The 19,933-nt window shown below is 38.5% G+C and overlaps 1 protein-coding gene across 1 annotated transcript in view; it reads left to right on the top strand.

Annotated features, from left to right (window-relative positions):
• The window catches only part of LOC139117907 (hyalin-like), a 122,040-nt gene that overhangs the window by 573 nt on the left and 101,534 nt on the right, over window positions 1-19,933 (top strand). The window contains exon 2 of the mRNA XM_070681143.1: window positions 427-539. Coding sequence (XP_070537244.1) covers window positions 427-539 — 113 coding nt within the window. The remainder of the gene's footprint in view (window positions 1-426; window positions 540-19,933) is intronic.

Below are 19,933 nucleotides of genomic sequence, written 5' to 3'. Positions count from 1 at the left end.
GACCATGCCCATAATATATACATAATATGTAACTTCTACACATACATATTAAAATAAAATTTTCTTTTTAAATGGATTGTTATTATAAATAAATTTATAGCATGTTTTTCAAAATTTTAAGATTGATGTCAAAGACTTAATATTTTATTTTCAATTTATTCTTGTACTGATGACGCTACGCAGTTCGTTTTCCAACTATTGGTACACACAAGTAAAAAAAAACCTTTTTCATTAAGAAGTTACCCTTTTAAATTAACAGATGACGATAGATGATTCACTCTCTAATAAGAGAATGTGTAGGCGTGTACCACTGAAGTCACGTGAATACAATGTAAATATGGTTACGGCTTGATGCTGACGTCAAACGAATCTTTAAAATAACCAAATTCGCAATTTTTAATCAGGAACTCCGTTTGGTCTCCACAGAGGATTTAGTCTTGCAGGCAGCGCTGAACCATCTCTGCAACCAACGATGGACGCATCACCAATACTCATGTTGTTCCTATTGCTGTATTCTGCAGATAGTGCCGAGTTAGCAGGTAAGAATACCACTTTCCTCAAAGGTGTACCAACACATTAAACTTTTCCAATTTGCGTCATTTCGGATAATTATTCTTTAAAAAAATAAAAATATCATCTTTATTTCACTTCGTCATGCTTCCGATTATGACAGTACATATTTTAGGCCCTCTGTATTTTGCCAAATAGAAAGTATTGTATCATTTTGTTCACGCAGTCTACCTCACTAGAAACCCTTAGACCCTAGATTTCTTAGCAATTTGCCAACTTTTGCAGGTTTTTAATTGGTGGCATCGAATTTAACTGAGATGAAAGGTACAAACAACTACTGACCGACCGATCCTTGCTTATGGCATGTTAACGGAAGAAACAAAAATATCTCTCACTTCGACTTATATCCTGACTCCTTTGCTTAAAACTCGGTAGAGGTAGTTAAAGATTTTACACAAAGTGTTGCATTTGGTGCAACGTTGGAATAAAATCTGTCAGAAGGCAAAAGGATAGCGAAACATTTAAAATTGTTTGCTCTGTGTCAAAAGAAAACACGTGCTTCTTTGGATTTTCTGCCCAAGACGACAGTGGTGGCTATCTAAATGACGCGAGTTCGACATAAATTTTCCTCGATAATTTTTCAGTGTATGTAATTGGATGAAAGCAAAACACTTCACATTTTTCCTAGCACTTTTATTCAATACAAATTACAAGGAAGTGGTCATTGCGTGTGCGAGAAGGTAGAAAATTGCAGTTGGAGTTCACAACCAATCTGCCGGAAGACTGGCAAAAGAGTTAAATCGGCCACCCTTCTTCCACTCAAAAGCCAAAACATTTCTATCCAAATATTACTAGAATATAAGACGTAGTGTCCATTGCAAAAAGCGTAGGCAAAGGTTGGAAGATGCAGCATCTGTTGAAACTAAGATCACAAGACTTGCATTTATAGTGTAGCTTTTAATAGGAGTAAATTTCATTACAACTTAACTGATGCTACCTCACCATGTATGCAACCCTGAAATTTTGGGGTTAGTTAATATGCTAAGCCGTTCAGAATGTGTGAATTGCGTTGGCGTCGATAATACCAAAATCAAACTACTCGAACAGCATGTGCATGCAAAGCAGTGTGTGGAAACAGAGATTCTCTCCCCTAAGAAGTTTAACTGAATATTAGTTTCGTCAAAGTATGGTGATGGTTTCGCGATGGTTATTGTTATTTTCAAAGTCTGACATCACTTGGCAATTGCGATGGGATATCGGGACAGCAGAATTGAAGAGACGCTTCGTCGTGCCAAAACCTGGCACAAAAGCTGAAAATAGTCGAAGCCACTTCCATGCCAATCTGGGTCGGCACAAACTTTGTAGGTTCAAGTCCTGCTTAATCCCCAAACCGCGGTGAAAAATAGCCTTTTTTCCGGATTACAACGACATGTGAGAATGCCTTGGTCAACACACTGAATCTCCTGCAGAGAAATTTTGTCACGGATACCATGATAGCGAAAAAAATAGTGACCACGCTCATTGGCATCAAAATTACTGAGACAAGGATACACAGCAAAAAGACTCGTTAGGACTTTCAAACGTTCTACGGTCGATATGACAACATTGTGACCAAATATGACACCTGGGTCACTCAAATGATTAATGACGGCATTCCCGGCTTTGACTTATTACAGTGATTCATATCCTGTATCATTTCATACAATATTTAGACAATTTTGGGACCAATCCTGACGGGTGTAGCATGCTAGCAGGGTACGCTTACCCATTCCGGACACCTGGTACCACCGCTAACTATCAGTGGTTCAGGATGGTCCTACTTAAATTTGTAAATCACAAATGTCCCATGGACCTGGTAATGTATTACCTTGAATGGAAATGATTATTGGACTAGTTTAATGTCATATCATATTGAAAATGGCTATGCTGTTCACACCTCGATCATGATTGCCATGTGTAATGGATGCAGGGCACGCGTCATACAATGCACACATACAGTATAGGAAGCGTGCCGACAAAGAGAAGACACGACACAGAACAACCTGTCTTTTTTATACAAAAATGAATAATACACTTTGGAGGGCAAAGAGAATTTCACAAATTCAAACACATCAAGAACTAAATGTATCATTCTGTGAGTATTCCATTTATCGCACATCGCCGTGTTCGTGTTCTGTGCATGGCGAATCACTTGAGATATGTAAAGCTTCACCATGACGAAGCCTATTTGGATGAGTCGAACTTTAATTCTGATCGATGTTTCTACATCAGGCATTCTTTATTTAAGACAACTATGTGATTTTGATATTTTACGCCTCTTTTTGTCAAACAATTAAAAAAGGGCACTTTTGTAAACTTAAACATGGCATTACTTTCCCCTGCTGTTATTACTTACTTCAATAGCGTTTTGTCGATTGATCATGTCGAACAATTTACATGGATTCGGAAAAAAAAAGAAGTTTGCGGTAGTTATCTCTCGAAGAGGTGATTGCCCTGAAAAGGGCCGTTTATATATACGATTGATTAAGATCTACTTTGTCAGTACATCATCATATACGCCAATGTCTGGCATAGTCTCGTCGTCATCGTCATTCTCCGTTTGTAGAAAGTTAAATATTATTTTGTTGTACTTCGGCACTGAGTGTGTTGTGTTGGGCCATTCATCTCTTGTCAGTATATGATTTTCGTTTCGAATGTCCTGCTAAACTTCAATTTAGACATACATAGCTGAAGATTTTTGTGTAGTCGCACATACATGCGACAGGTCTCCGTCGCTTTAGGTTGTTCTTGATTAAATAGTTCGACCTCGTTCCCAGCACATGCATCGGACAGTAATTTATCACTTCGCAGCTTAAGTAATATACAAAAATACTTTTTAGAAAGCAAACAAAATTTAAGCCTGTATATTAACCCTGCAAAGCATACTCAAACTCAAAGATGTACCCCTAAGAATGACTAAAATACGAAAAATAGAAACCTGCTGAACAAGCTCATTGTAAATGTCAAATGGCAAAAGGGTCTTTTGATCTCAGGATGTTTCTCAAGTCAGTGTGGGCCGTGTACGCAGAGCGAAAAAACTTTTCACCCCTAATCAAGTCTGGTCTTGTTGTTATTGTAAAATCATCATGGGAGTGTCCCCTCCTCTTGTACACAAGTTGAGACAGTTTTGGTTGTTTACAACAATACAGGGTGTTTAATGAAGAGAAAATACCCAGTCCCATTGCCTATTATTTTAAAGGTAGGGGACTTGATCCAAGGAATCGAGTTTGTTCTAGTCTGTAAGAGGATTATGGAGGTGTCACATTCCTTTTTTTCCATTTAAATTGTAATCTAATTGGTAAATTTCCCTTCCAGACAATCTGACGCCGGGACCATGCCTTTAAACACCGTCAGCCAACAGAGTGTGCAAAAGATTTATTTCTTCGTAGCCACGGTCACTCAACAAAAGAGTAGAGTGACAGTGGAGTACAGACTTGGCTCGATTTGCGACAACTACAGCTTGCTGTCACTACTAAAATTCATATTTTACAAGTATAACTCCCACTTTCGGTCCTTGCTTACGACATAGCTGCAGCTGTATACTTCATGCCTCACCTCACCTCACCTCACTTGCCGTTTGGCAGTCTGTCTGCGTTTTTGCGGCCGGAAAAAAAACTAAAAAGTGACATTTTCTGGAGCGTGTGCCCGCGTGTTGCCTGTTTGGTGTTCACTTACACCATGAACGCAGCCATAGCTTCGCGCCCTTTTAAAGGGAGGCTCCGCCTTTAAATCATACGACTTTTGTTTGAAGAAAACCGTCATGAAAATTTGTACTATTATTGAGGTTGCTAATTCAGCAAACAAGAAAGGTTATGATTGTGATTGTGTGACACAATCACAGTCTTAATACACTTCCAGCACATCATTCATGGAACGAATTCAATTTTTAAATACTCCTAGTGTTTGTATAAAGCCAATTCCAAATTAAGAAATCAAAATACGAATTGAAAGTCACTAGGTGACACCGATTTCCTTTGCTGGTAATTAATGAGGGGCCAGGGCCTCGAACGGAATGATTTCAGTTGTAGATAAAGATTTTTGATTCGGACTTTCATTACTTGAATTTGTTGGGATTTGGACTCAGTATTTGCTGCACCAAAGCGCATATAGTGTAACGAACGATCATCACTGGTCATGACTCTGGTATTTACTAGACTGGTCATTCAAACACAGTCACTCAACCATAATTTTAAATCCCACGGATGGCAGTGGATCACATGGTCTGCCTATCTCCCTTGGCGAAAGGTTCGATCAATTTTTGCCTAAATAATGCGATCAAAACATCGCGAAATTTGTAGAATCAAAATTTGATGGGCATTCATGGGGTTCATGAAGTATGAAAATGAGTCAAAATTATTCCTTTGTTAGTGATTCACATGCTTTTTATGAGAGCTCTCTTTCACGTTGTTACCTCCTTCATGGTTTATGCTGGCATTAACGCTAGAAGCGAGGACTGCGTTCACTTGTTAAAATCTCTTGTACACTTTAGTTTACCGATGGTACACATTATTTTTGAAAATTTGCCCTAAGCTAAAAGCACAGTAAGAGTAACTGTCATTGAAGGAAGAACATTTTCACGAACACAAGATGCGAGTTGTCGTTGAAAGACGATCAATGCCAATATCCTTATTATACTTTATTGCAGACTTGCCTTCAAAATGACTCAGCTGAAACAGTTTTGTGATCATCGCTTAATTTTGTTTTTCAAAAGGGATATATGTCACATTATACTCACATCATTTCATGGCCAAAACAAAGACCATAAAGTTCGAATTTCAATTTCCACATTCTTGATGTTAGTGTTTTGGTTATGTTGGTGTAGCGTCGCCTTTGATTTAAACTTCACTGAACGAACGCGGTGAACAATGATCACTTCCTTTCTCCTCTGTTTCTCTTTTTCTCAAATTCCTGGCCGCCGGGAGTGCGGGATCGACAGTGTGGGAAAAATCGATCCCACACTCTCAGAAACCGTCCCACACTCCGCAGTAAATATTACACGAGCTCTGATTGGATGATAAACAGTCTGTTTTGTTCCACGCGCAAAATGTTACCCAATGGCACGACGAGTAACACACAGACCAGAACTACAAAGTAAGCAGGTCAAAGTACAGTGGCAGACGACATACTTGTCACAATTTTGGATAATGTTGTACATGTCCAATGTGAATTTAACGCATTTTGTGGTCATGTGAGAAAAAGAATCTCACACACCAAGGACCTGGGATCAGATTTCTCACACTCGTTGGGGATATTTTGTCTCACACTCGCCTGCGGCTCGTGTGAGACAAAATATCCGCAACTCGTGTGAGAAATCTGATCCCAGGTCCTTGGGGGTGTGAGATTCTATTGGTCCCACTCTCTTCTCTGTCTCTATCTGACTAAAACGTTGTGTATATTCAGAACTGCACTGCTACACACTAGCCAGATCTTCTTTGTCTCGAGACTAGGCGAACTGGAAGTTGACCACGCAATGCATTTCGCATTGCTGTTTCTTCCTGTGATTGCCGTTGCGGGTATTTTGTTTGTTTGGTTTTTTTATAAAGGAACGAACAAACACGATTTGAACTAATTTGGGATAGTTGGATGGTGAAGTAATGTCGATTTAATCCACAAAGTAATCTCATCTGCTTTTCTTTTCAAGTTATACACTTGTCTTGATGAGTAATTTGCAATATTACAACATTCAGCTATAGGGCGCCTAACACTTTTGAGAAATTTGAAAATCCAATTATCCCAAATTAGTTCCAATCGTGTTAACAATAAAACCTCTCGACTAGTATTTGTCATTTGCATAAATCATGAAATAGCATTAGGTAAACATACAGACGGACAGAGAATCTGTCTATTGATCTATCCGTCTGTCTGTTTACCTTATGCTATTTCATGATTTATGCAAATGGCAAATACTAGTCGAGAGGTTTTATTGTTCGTTCCTTTGTGAAAAAAGAAAGAAAAAAACGCCCGTAATGGCAATCACTGGAAGAAACAGAAATGCGAAATGCATTGCGTGGTTAACTTCCGGTTCGCCTAGTCTCGAGACAAAGACGATCTGGCTAGTGTGTAGCAGTGCCGTTATGAAGATACACAACGTTTTATACAGATCAGAAGGCATTCATGACCCACTGCCGTAAGTGGGATTCAAAATCATGGCTTTAAATCGCCGCTCCTGCTGCGAACTGCATCTCGTTGACGTGTACATATGGTAAAATAATCTATCTTTATTTCTGGGTTTCCGCAAAAGAAATTCAGCATTGTTCTAAAGTGAAACTTTGATCATGACACACCACAATAATATCAAGAGTAAACATTTGGTCATGTGATCAGAGCCGTTTCAAAAAATTATCAGAAATATTGATCGCATCTACTCTTCTAGTCCCATGGAAATTGGAAAAGTTGAAATTAATTATCTGCCTTGCAGTCGTTTTAGGGGCATGGATATGGTGAACAGCAGAACGAGCGTTTGCTTCATCGCTTGCCAACACTCCACGCACGTTGCAAATAATCTGCCATGGTACGCTGAAGTCAAAATGGTGAAATACAGTGTCCATTGACCATTGTTAGCGGACTGATGTTTAAGTTTTTAAAAGCACAGGGTATACATGCAGCATCCAAATATCAGAAAATAAAATCTTCCGGGATTTTACTTCACTACATTGCAAGTTATTGATGCTATGCTTGGGGGAGTGGTTTTGCATTCTCAGCAGAACAAGGTCGAACGACACTCGTTAGCAACAGTAAAATTGCGCACCTGCACACGTCAGTGAGGTGAAAACCTGGCTGTTGCCAGTATTTTACAGTTGGGAAGTGCGCCCTCAATATAAGTGCAGGTATTGCTTGATAAACTAGCAATCTTACGCCGACACGTTGTACCACTGTATATGTCGTTGATGCTCTGTACACGTTTAGGTGACATGGTCAACTGCCAATGAATTCTTGCATTGCAGGGCTAAAACAGGTATCGATCTCTTGACTGTGCTAGTCCCTGCACCAAGCAAGAGACTGTGGTCAACCCATGGAGGTAAGGGCCAACCACAGTCCGTGTCTTGAGGGATTATGGGTGAGCGTATCATGGACCGCATTGCCATAGTGATGACCAGATAATTCCCTTATTACCTAGTACTCTGAGCAAACTAACTTCATTTACACTTCGCAACAAAATACATACAGGTGGCGCTTAACTTATTAATAGGAGTACAAGTTAATCGGCGAAGTTGTAATGTCCAAAGATGAGTTTCGGATAAAGCTAGCAATAGAATAGAGTTACTTGAAAAATACACATGTTGATTACACGAAATCGCGTTATTTTATTGCTATCAAAGGACCTGAGAGAGAGAGAGAGAGAGAGAGAGAGAGAGAGAGAGAGAGAGAGAGAGAGAGAGAGAGAGAGAGAGATGATTCAACATAACTTAATCACATGTCAATTGAAATTCACAATTCAAATCTGTTCAATACGATTATCTGTTCAATACGATTATCCAAACTTTATCAAAGCACATGCATCATTTTATCTATGCTGACGGGAACATTTCGAGTTTATTGTTCTCTGAAATAATGCGCACAATGCAAAAAGTTTAGCAGTTCCGTTTTCATTAAAATTAAGCTGATGTAACATAAAATGACGGAAACACACATCAGGCTGCAGGCTTGACCTGTATGTGTATTTGTGTTGTGTGTAATAACACCCACGGAAACATTTGCTGTATTATCACTTTGGTATTAAATTCAAAATCTTTTTAGGAGATTGCCTGGGCATACTGCAAAACATATGACGATATGATATTTGTTAGGTAAATAGCAAACTTGCTAACCGTCTACCATATGTAGTGATAGAAAACTCGAAGGTGATGATGTGGGAGCATTGTAACGCCCAAATGAATAAACATTTATCTCGGAGCGTCTTTCACGTGGTCAAGGCATGTGATGTTTGGTTCGATATCGTACCATGCCAGGAAATGCCAAGAGGATTTGACCGGTTAACCTCGCTGTTAATTTTATGCAGGAAATTACGCAGTGCCTTGAGGGCGGGATCGCCAGTGGTATAGGGGAGGAGTACCTTCCCGATGGTGATAAGTGGTGCTGATTACCGTCGCCTAGGTGACTGGCGTATACGCGTGCAAAAAGACACCTATGGTTGATTTCCTGTTGACCAATCGGATGGCAGAGTTGCAAATACCTGGACTGAATTTGCCCTAGAAGAAATAAATAGTTTCGAATAAAACATAGCGAATGTAACCACATTCCTTAAGCTCGACGTACACTTAAGTGCCCCAAAGAACCATGGAATCGCCCGACTTTCGATTGAAGAGATGAGTTTTGCCAAACCACGTACACAGAAATTTCAAAGTGGCAGATTACTTTATTTTTAGAATCATAAACAGTATAGCGAGATGTAAAAAATGTGAAAGAGGCTCCCCACCTAACTATCCTAAATGTTTTTTTGTCGAGTTTGTGTTTGATTCGTTTCGAAAATGTGTTCCTACATTCTTATCCGATTGTTTATGTTAATGAAATGTTTGCTTCGCTTCGGATATTTGTAGGGAAGTTTTGATTAGTGTGTACGGTAATGTTTTGTTTGTGTGGGGAAAGCTTATGGCGAGACGCAGCCGGACCTATGGTGTGACAAAGTTGATAAGAGTGGCCCTTTGACGCTTGCATTTCGAAACCCGAGTGCGGTTTCTCATCAGTCGCAGTGTAGATTCTTTGCTTAGTTTGTGTTTGTGAAAATTTATTTTAATGCATTTTAGTGGTCTTACTCTTCGATTAGCGAGGCAAGTATATTAATTTTTGGTCACGTTTTGAGTCCGTTTGGTGGTTTGGTTTGTTTGTTCTATTTTGCTTTACTTCGGTAAATTTTTTTTGACTGGTGTGTCTTTTAAATTTTTGCGAAGGTTTGTGAATTTTTAGGCAATAAGTACCACTGCGGGGTACGGATTTTATGTTTATTGGATCAAGATACTTACAAGTATCCTGGTTGATGTGCTTGTTCTCGTACATTTTGATTAATAGTTCGTTTACTTTGTTTACTGTTTGTTCTGGCTTGTTGTGTATAATACTGAGTGTTGCGTAATTGCCTTTCGCATTCGAGTACGTAATCGTTTATGTTGACAATCACGAAAAACCAACGCTTGTCGAAGGTTTTTTTTCCGTAATTTGTCTATTGTTTGCAATCAGGTATATCGCGATTCTTTTGGCACGCGACATGTTTTGTTTCGTTGTTTGAAAGGGTATCTCTAGAAGTGCGAGTTCAGCAGCTTCAGATAGCTTTCAAGTTTTTGTTTTTTTGTTGTTCGGGGAGTCCAATTTGACTTTTCGTTGAATTGGTGTTGTTGCGATTATTTGTGTCTCATGATGTAGCGTATTTACATTTTAAGCCTTTATTTGTTGAAATCCTGAGGTTGTTTATTCTGTTTGGTTTTGTTGGTGTCCGAATGAATTCTAAAGCTTTTGCCTAGTACTATTTTTTGGAGTTTCATAGTTTGAACGATGATAGGTTCTTGCTGAATTTCATGTTGTTGTCGGCTTTTCTTTGGAAATAGCTGATTTATTTCCACGGTCATTTTTTCCGTTACGTTACAGTGATTGTTTATTTTGTATTTTTTTTCAATGTTGTGTTTCAGTTGTTTGTTATGTGTACCATTTTTGTTATTTGTGTGTTCTATGTCATTTAATGTTTTTTGGGTAGTTCTCTTTTTGGAGTATTTGGTGGCCCTGAAAAGGACCGCTTGGTATGGGTTTGTATTTAGCGCTTGGCGCGTTTGTTTTGGCGATGAGCCTAGCTTTTTTATGCTTCTTTTCGCCGATTCGATGTGCTTGGTGAGTAGGTGTTTCCCGCCTTCTTGTCACTGTGTGTGCGTACATGGACAGTCTGCATAGCCCTCGAATGTGGTCTCGATTTTGATCAAACTGACAATTTAGGAGTATATAACAAAACTGATAAATGATTTATGTTTTCACATGGATTCACAAAAAGTTTCGCCCCGGTGTTCATTTTTGGCCCAGAGGAATTCCATCTACCCACCCTTTGCAGAGTAGTAAGCTAATGGGGCAAGTAAACATGGATGCGCCGGTGCGATTCAACGATCAGCCTGTATATCGGATCGAAAGTCAACAATTTTGCGGCTCGGACTATGATTTTATAAGTTTATATAAAAAGTATAAGGCGCGGGGTATTATATATTGACTGATTACTGTAGCTATAGATAGGCTACATTCAGGACGGGCAGCGACGGGCAGTAATTAGTAGGCAAAACAGGTGGTTTTCACCATGGGCAGAACTCGGTGCTATGATACTGAACATTAATAGTAAGCCTGTCACCTTGAAGGTAATGCTGTAGGTGACACGAGGACTTCAAACGCACGATGGTACAAACAACACCACAAGTGAAACGTACACATAGAAATACACGCGTTCCTACGTTGTGCCCACCCGGGCCACGCGATTAAAATATGACTGATACTGCTGAATAGTGTTAATTGGGTCGGTAAACAGTCAATTAATAGTTTAATTGATTGACTACCTGGGTGATTGGCAGGTCGTGTCCAACAACGTCATATGCAAAGCAGGCCAAAAAACAAAAGCCTCCAAAGATATTGACAGCTGGCGTGGGGTCACCATGAATACGGAATGAATCTTCACAAGGCAGAAATTGCGTTGTCAAGCCCTTCTGAACCGGTCAAATCCTCTTGGCATTTCCCCTCATGCGAAAAGGAGAAAGGAGATAGCGTCATACGTTTAATTAATTATTGGTGAAAAAGCACGAGAAGAATTGAGAACCATAGTCCATAGTGTGACCTTTTTCAATGTTAAGAAACAAAAGCCTCACGGAAAATTCTATATGATGAGTCTTGTATAATGTTGTATAAGGTTACCAAGGCAACGTGCACTATCACTCTAGATGCTAGAAATACATATATGGATCACGGTGTTTTCTGTAACAGGCGCGCACTCTTTGAATTGTATCATACAACTTAAAACCCCATTAGCTTTAAATGTTTACTGAATTATAACCACAGGACATTGTTCAAACATTTACGAGGTACGCAAAAGTTAGATAAAAGCAATTAAATTATTTTCGGTTTGCAAGTCAAAGTGCGGCCGCCGCAATATAGCTTCAACTTTTGACATTATTTTCTTGATTTTACTTTTACACTACGATTACTCCATGAAAATGAACTTACTGGGGAGCATGCATCATAAACATATTTTCAGCCTCTGCTCGTGAGTGAATGTTTCTATGTGAACAAAATATAAATAAATGGGTTCCGCACGCGTTTATTACAAATTCATTTATTTTATTGCGTTTGCCTGTAACTATGAAACAGGCGCGGCCAACACAACTTCGAAATGATAATGTAATAACGCGACGCCAAAACAACAGGCGGACAATCGCGGTTCAGGCGCGTATTGTACATTCACAGATATGAGTTGACTGAGATGAGCGTAGCAAGAACTTGCCTGTTTGTTTGGCGTCAAGCTATAATTGTTACGGTTGCACGTCCTTAAGCCTGCCTCATCCTAAAGCCTGCCTAATACGAGTATAAAAAAACTGGAGACTACTTCCTCAGCCATTTTATCATACATGGCAGGACTGTAATGCCACGCTCCTATTGTTTAATGGTACCGATATGAACCCGTATTTTAACATGTTAAAATACAAATTATATTTTCGCTGTAACCGGAAATATTTACAGCTACACGTATACGCGTGACCAAATTCGCTGGTATACGTATCCACAAAACAGCCGAGCGAATAAGACTTAAGAAACTCTTATTCTTCATCGATAATTAGGCCATTTAAAAAAAATCTTTGTTTTGCATCCTTTGATTTTTGAAAAATCTACAAGCCAGCCAGCAGAAAAACAAAAAACAAAACAAAACAAAAAACACAGAAAAACACAACATAGATCAATCGCATAAACTTTGACTTTCCATCAGTCACAAGTATAAAAACTCAACTATCATATTCATAATGCAATGTTTCTTGTGCTCTATAATAAACACGTTGAAAGCAATGCTTGGAAACTCAAGTTATACTTGTATTAGTACAACAAGCATACTTATTGTTAGGTGACTGTGAGTCTGAACAAAAATTCCGTAAACAATGGCAGTAAACACCATACACAGTGATAGTACTCAACTGGTTGTGTTACAAAGAAAAGAAAGAAAAAAGAGTTTGTCTTCGACGTACCGATTTGTGCACTTGGTGGCCATAGACACCAGCAAAAGCATTAATTACAATAACAAAATCTCAATTATGAATACAAAGCATATTGGTGACCAATGCAAAAAAGATGCTAATTACATATTAAGAGAATGTCAACGAAGTTTGGAGGAAATAAGGATATATTTTAATTCTATTTAAAATGATGAAGGTAGTCAACACTCAGCGAATGAAAGTAAGAATGTTCCGTGCGGTGATGATTTGCAACGCGTCAAAGTGACATTTGAATAAAATCCAGGTTCGTCTTTGGTCGGAAGACTCCATCGCACAGCTGCAAGGCTGCTTTGTCAGTACTAACTGGAATGTTTTCACACCAGAGTCAAGAGATCTGAATGATCATGCATCTGTTGTTACTGATTATATCATTTTTTGTACAGACTCCATAGTGTCTACAAAGTCTGTTTTAGTTTATACCAATTCAAAACCATGGGTTGCTTCAAATATCAAATTCTTACTCAAACCGAGAAACAATCAGAATTCCGATCAAGATATAGACAACAAATTCTAAGGGCAAATAGATCACTACGTGCAGAAATCAAGGAAGCCAAACTCAAATTCAGGTAGAACGTTGAAAGTGAATTTAGTAACATGAATTCAAGGAAAGCTTTCCAGTATTTGAAAAAGATGTCCGGTCAACTTAGCGTCGTACAATCAACATCATCTTTATCTGGTCCACAATCGTTGGCTTCAGATCTTAATATGTTTTACACCAGGTGTGACAAAAAAGACTTACTGCAGAATGTAACAGAAGGCTGGCCTCCTGTCCTGACCCACTTCAAAATGACATAGTCATTACTGCTTGTGATGTACGGCGCCAGCTGAAAGGTACGAAACCGCGCAAAGCCCCAGGCCCAGATGGTATTACTGGTAGTGCGTGCGCTGATGAACTTTGTCCTGTGTTTCATAATATATTTCAACGTTCCATTGACACTGGCACTTTCCCTCAAATTTGGAAAACTTGGACAATCGTACCCGTTCCCAAAATTTCATCATCTTCAGAATTAAATCTTTACAGACCAGTAGCCCTCACATCTCTCATGAAATGTTTTGAAGGTTGATCCTGTCAAATCTCCTCCCCCACGTTCAATCAAAACTGTTTCCAAATCAGTTGGCATATCAACGCAAAAGAGGTACAGATGACGCAGTAGCTTGCCTTCTCCATAAATTGTTAGAACATCTTGATAAAGCTGGTAACTATGCCAAGATTTCATTCATTGATTTCAATTCTGCTTTTAATACTTTTCAGCGACATATTATGATAGATAAATTAATCAAGTTCAACGTTCCATCTTAAATCATTCACTTGCTTTAAAATTTCCTTACGGACAGACCACAATGTGTAAGGGTTGCCGGTTGGACAGTCCAAATCTACGATGATTTCAACAAACACTGGGGCCCCACAACGATGTGTTTTAAGTCCGTTCTTGTTTATTTTGTATACAAATGATTGCCAAAGTAGTTCTCCAACTAGCCCATTTTTCAAATTTTCAGATGATGCAGCTGTACTTGCTCTCCTTAGTGACTTAAACTCGAAAATTGATTACATAAATTCTTTTAAATATTTTTCTGATTGGTGTAGCTCGAATTTCCTAGAGCTAAATGTATCAAAGACGAAAGAGCTTACGATCGATTTTCGTCAGGTTCCTGATAAAAATGACCCAATTTGTATTGACGGACAACCTGTTGAAATGGTAACATTCTTCAGGTACCTTGGCGTAATGGTTCTACTCCGGAATAAAAAGGACGCGATGCGTTCTACAGACTCAGTACGCCCAAATAATCACGTGATGCCGGTACAAACAAACCCACATGTGTACTAACGCGTATGGAAATACACGTACGTCTATGCGCGTTTGCGCACATGGCTTTGTTTGTACCGTGGTCGATTCGAATTCCGGGTTTGGCCTATTCTCGACAATAAACTTTCATCTAGTCATCATAAAACAGCCCTTCAAAAGAAATGTCAGCAGAGGTTGCATGTGCTTATTAGGAGGCTGCATTCCTTTGATGTGGATTCACATCTATTACTCTTACTATATCGGAGTATTATTGAACCACTTCTGACTTACTGCAATTTCTGCTACTTTTCGTTGCTCTCTACCGTAAATCGCAAAAAGTTGTTAACAATCTCGCAAACAGCTGCTAAGATAATTGGTAGACCCACTCCCGTCCCTTTCAGTGCTCACGGATATTGCAATACTGCGCAAAGCACGAGGAATCACTGCTGACGTAAAGCATCCTTCGGATTTCTCTTTTGAATTATTGCCTTCAGGAAGGAGATTTCGCTGCTTGAAGTGTTACAAATTAAGGTAATAATAATAATAATATTGGGTTCTTATATAGCGCACATATCCACAATACTACATATGATCAAGGCGCTTTTTACAATTATTATTACCCCTGGTCACTGGACCTAATATGATACCACTCAACTCCCTGGGGAGCAAGCAACAGCTCACATTTGCAGCCAATAAGCGCAGCAGAGCTAAACACACACATTACATACACTGTCCTACCAGGTACCCAACCACTCCTGGGTGGGGAGAAGCAATGAGGAATAAAGTGCCTTGCCCAAGGACACAACACCACAGCCATGCCGGGGCTCGAACTCGCCATCCTTTGATCGTGAGTCCACTGCTCTAGGTACAGCAAGAGCTTTGTTCCATCAGCAATCAAGAGACTCAGTCTCTGAAGTGTATTTTTCGTGTGTTTGCTGACAGTTGTTGTTTTTATGTCTGTCTGTTTGTTGTTTATATCCTCTTAGCTGTAAGGTGATTATCCTTTTTAGGATAATAAAGTATAATAATAATAATAATAATAATTGTAAATGTAAATTTAATATCGAGACCTATATTGATGTTTACGATTGGATGTATAATTTTATCTTAAATTCATATCTATCGTATGATCAAAGCCACGCCTTAAAGATAACGTTTAAATTCCCATTGCCTCTCAGCAAGCCAAGACAAACCAGTGAGTAAAATCAGGCCAAGACAATATAACGAGATACACAACACGAAAAAAACTAATAAGTGTCCCAAGTGTCAAATAATACAAGTCCTAAGCACAGTTCCTGTTGAGTTAAATATTCCATTAGCTGTAACTCTTGGGTATTTATTCTGAATTCTGAATTCAAAACAAAACTCTTCTTTTCCTTACATCATATTTAACAAATGTATCCCAGTCAGTTAGCTTCAATGGGACCTTGAGTTACGCTCTTCCAATTAGTGTTGGTGTCCCTCAGGGCTCCATTCCAGGTCCTCTTTTCTTCCTGCTTTTTATTAATGATCTCCCCAGCTTTAGACAATTCAGAAATCAATATGAATGCTGACGACACAGCGGCACAGGCGGTTGGCCACTATATCCAAGAACTTGAAACTAAGTTCAGTGGTGACATGGCATCCATTTTGAGCTGGTGTTGTAATAATAACATGTGTATAAATATAGAAAAGACCAAGGTGATGATCATTGGAACCTCCCAGAAAAAATCTAGAACAGACAAATGTATAAAAATTGTTTGTAATGACGAGCAGCTTGAATGTGTTAAGCTAGAAAACCTTTTAGGTCTGTCAATTGATCAATTGATGATACTTTGACCTGGGATAAACATGTCAGTAAAGTTTGTGGTAAAGTTGCTTTTAAGCTTTTACAGTAAAAGCGTATACGATCATTCTTAACTAAAAAAGCAATGTTGACGTTTTATAATTGTTTCCATTTAACTCATTTTGATTATTGTTCGAACATATGGGGGTCATTGTTCAACCACTCTTTTATCTCGTATGGAAAGACAGCAGAAAACTGTTGCTAGAGTGATTTTAGATCAAGACTTTAATACTCCAAGTTATGTTTTATTTAAATCCTTAAGGTGGTTGCCAATTCGTGAAAGAGTTTCATACAATGAATCAGTTTTAATGTACAAAGTTCTGAATAACCTTGCTCCTGATTATCTTCACGTTTTAGAGGTGTAAAGCAGATCAACGGACGTAACACAAGGTCTGCAAACTGAGAAGATCTGTATATTCCAGGGCATAGAACCCAATTTTTCAAAAGAAGTTTTATGTACAACGGGGTTAAAATATGGAATACTTTGCCTGGAGAGCTCAAATCTAGTTCTTCACATCTATCTTTCGAAAGAAATTGCAAGTGCCATTTTTTTGAAATCGATGGGTTAATCTTATTTTTATGTAATTTTTTAATTTGTTTTTAGATTTTTTTTACTTGTAGCGTTTTTGCATTTTTTTTCAGTATAAAGTTTTCTTCCTGAATTATTTTTTTAATGTAAATATTGTAAATGTTGTTATACTCGACTCTGTGTGAGAAGAGCCTAAGGCTCAACAGTTTATCGTGTTTAAATAAAGTCTAATAATTAATATAAGTATTATATAGAAATAATAACGCGAATAATAATAGGTTCAATTCCCGTGAAAATTTCACAAGTAGGGTATTTTGGGTCGAAAAGACCAAATATGATATCGATTTCACTGCCCCATGTTTCCATGGTAACCATTTTATGGGTTGAAAATATCAATTTTTCTAATATCCCATGAAAAGTTACTTTGATTGATATGAAAATTATCTAGTAGGGGAATTCGGGTCAGAGAACACAAAAACCAGACTTATTTTAATGTTTCGAGTTGCCATGGTAACTATTTTGGCATTGAAAATGTTCCTTTTTCCCTTATTTCTATTTAAAATGTACTCGGACATAAATCCCGGTATTTGGGAATAACTCATTATTATACACCTGTTTAATCCAATTTTACCTCGAAAAAATCAAAATTAAAGCTTTTTGGGGATGACCGTCCCACACTGCACTGAGCGATCGCGAGCAAACTGAGAACGCGTTAAGCGCGTCAGCTGAGCGCACAGGACGAAATTTCAAACCCGCGCAGCGCAGTGTACGTGTGAGAAATTGTAGGCCGGCAGCATAATTTCACCCGAATTCACAGGCTTTTGATTCACCACTACTAACGTTGTGAAATACCCAATATTTAGAAGTATTTCCCCATATTGACGTAATGGTGTTTTGAGGTCAAAGGTCAAATAGCGTCCAATAACACCAAAAGTTATTGTACTCCGCGGCAAAGGTATTGGACTCTGCGTCCTCTGATACCGAAATTTACTGTACGAAGAAAACTCCAAAGATTGCAGACGCAGGTGTATAATGATAAAGATAATGTATATTGGGGCCATTCTGGTCAAAATTATGTTTTCCGTTAATTTTAGTGTGTTAACATTAATTTTATATAGACCAGAAATAATTTTTCAAGCATTTTTAATTTTGTTTCATGCAGTCATCTCAAATAAGTGTTATGTAGTATATTACTTACTTCGCATTCATCGAATTAAGTTTATGCCTTCAAATTAATTTTATGTGATAAAATTAATTCTACTAGTATCTCAAATTAATTTTGTGAACCCAATCCCCTTAGCACTCAAGATTCACTGGTACTTATTTATTTTATGGATTGACAATTAATAATTTCTTTGTCCCATTCCAGGAAGAGTAATGAAGACAAATTATTCTGATTGTTAACTATAGTAAAATTATGACCATGTAGTGGTGCATTATTTAAGTGTGACCTGGCGTGACCCCATAAACTCTATGACTAGCTAGATCCCTTTCCATGGTAGCAACGGCTTAATTTGAACATGGTGCCTGTATACCTTTAAACACTTTTTAAAAACCCAGCAGGCCAAGATAAGGGGGAAATTTTACAAGATATCACGTTTAATACTGCCCTACTTGACATAGTATAGGGCTCTCACTTGTGCGAACGTCGTAGGAAACACTTATTGCAACAATTTACCCTAAATATAAAGAATCGGCTGTCAATTAAACTGTGGTTGCTAACCAACCGGAGGTAAACAGTGAGACTAAACGTGCCCATACGAGCGCAATAGACTAATCGTTTTGGCGCGTGCCAAAATTATAGAAAACCGCAAAGACTAGTCGTTTTGGCGTGTGCCGGCTAATCGGCTAACAAAAAACAGGAAACCGCAAAACCGCAAAAAGTGATAAAGAAATGTAAATAGCTATGGAACAGTTTCTATAAAAATCTCTACATATGTATATCAACCTGAGGAATAAGATTTTGACCTGTAGCACGATGCTCAATGGAATAGCCAGTATTATTGTGAAAGGCGTTAGTCATATCAAACTACTGACGTGCTACAAAATAATAAATCTTTCCACCTTTCAGCTTGGTGAAAAACGCATTTATTGATTCGCCAAGGCCTGTGGATTCGCTTATTTTTGCACAAGTTCTACATGGACATAGGAAAAAGTTCGACTCACCCTCTGGATTGTTGAGCATACAACTGACTGTTTCAGTGAATCCGACATGATGAGAGTTCTCGAATCAAAAACTGTACTGTAGCCGTGCTCGAATACAAATGTCTTCCCATAAAATTACGTCATTGTTATACAAGAGTTAGCCTTCCAAAGTCTGTCACCATTTTTTTTTCAAAGTTTTGAGTAGAGGGCGGCATTTCCATCTGAATAATTGAAAGACGTGAAACGCAAACATTTCCATCGCATATGTTCCGGCAATATATACAGTAGAAATACTGTTACGCTGCAGTTACGTAAGCTTATAAGCTTATACTCCACAAAATGGCCACAGGCGGCGTGAAGTTTCTGAAAGGATTTCCTAAACGTCCTACTTGGTACCTTAGACACTCACATGTGATATCCTGAAAAGTATTCTCTGCAGTAATTCCAGTTTCTGTTGACATTCCATCATTTTAAGGCTAACGACACGATAGCACGAGATCGGAGACGTTCTAAATGTCACGCCACGCACTCTCAATTGCGCATGCTCTGGGAATCGCGTCGTCCCTCTGAAGGGCGCGCGCGTGTTCCAACAGAGAAGAACGCGAAGAACGCCAGACTACACTGGTTAGATTTATATAATGAACTTTTAATGTTATTCCTAATGTATGGAAAATATTCGTTCGGTGGTCGCAGCATAGCAATTTCACTGCAGAGAGAGAGAGAGAGAGAGAGAGAGAGAGAGAGAGAGAGAGAGAGAGAGAGTGTGTGTTAATTTATAGGCCTATTGGAAATCTTTTTCATAGGAGAGAGAGAGAGAGAGAGTTAATTTATATTGGAAATCTTTTTCATAGTCGTGACTTTTGATGGAAGAAAACTGCGCTGCACG

This window comes from Ptychodera flava, chromosome 18 (genome assembly GCF_041260155.1).
Source record: "Ptychodera flava strain L36383 chromosome 18, AS_Pfla_20210202, whole genome shotgun sequence".
Taxonomy (NCBI): Eukaryota; Metazoa; Hemichordata; class Enteropneusta; family Ptychoderidae; genus Ptychodera; species Ptychodera flava.
Note: the sequence above shows the minus strand (reverse complement) of the source record. Positions and strands in the feature narration are given on the sequence as shown.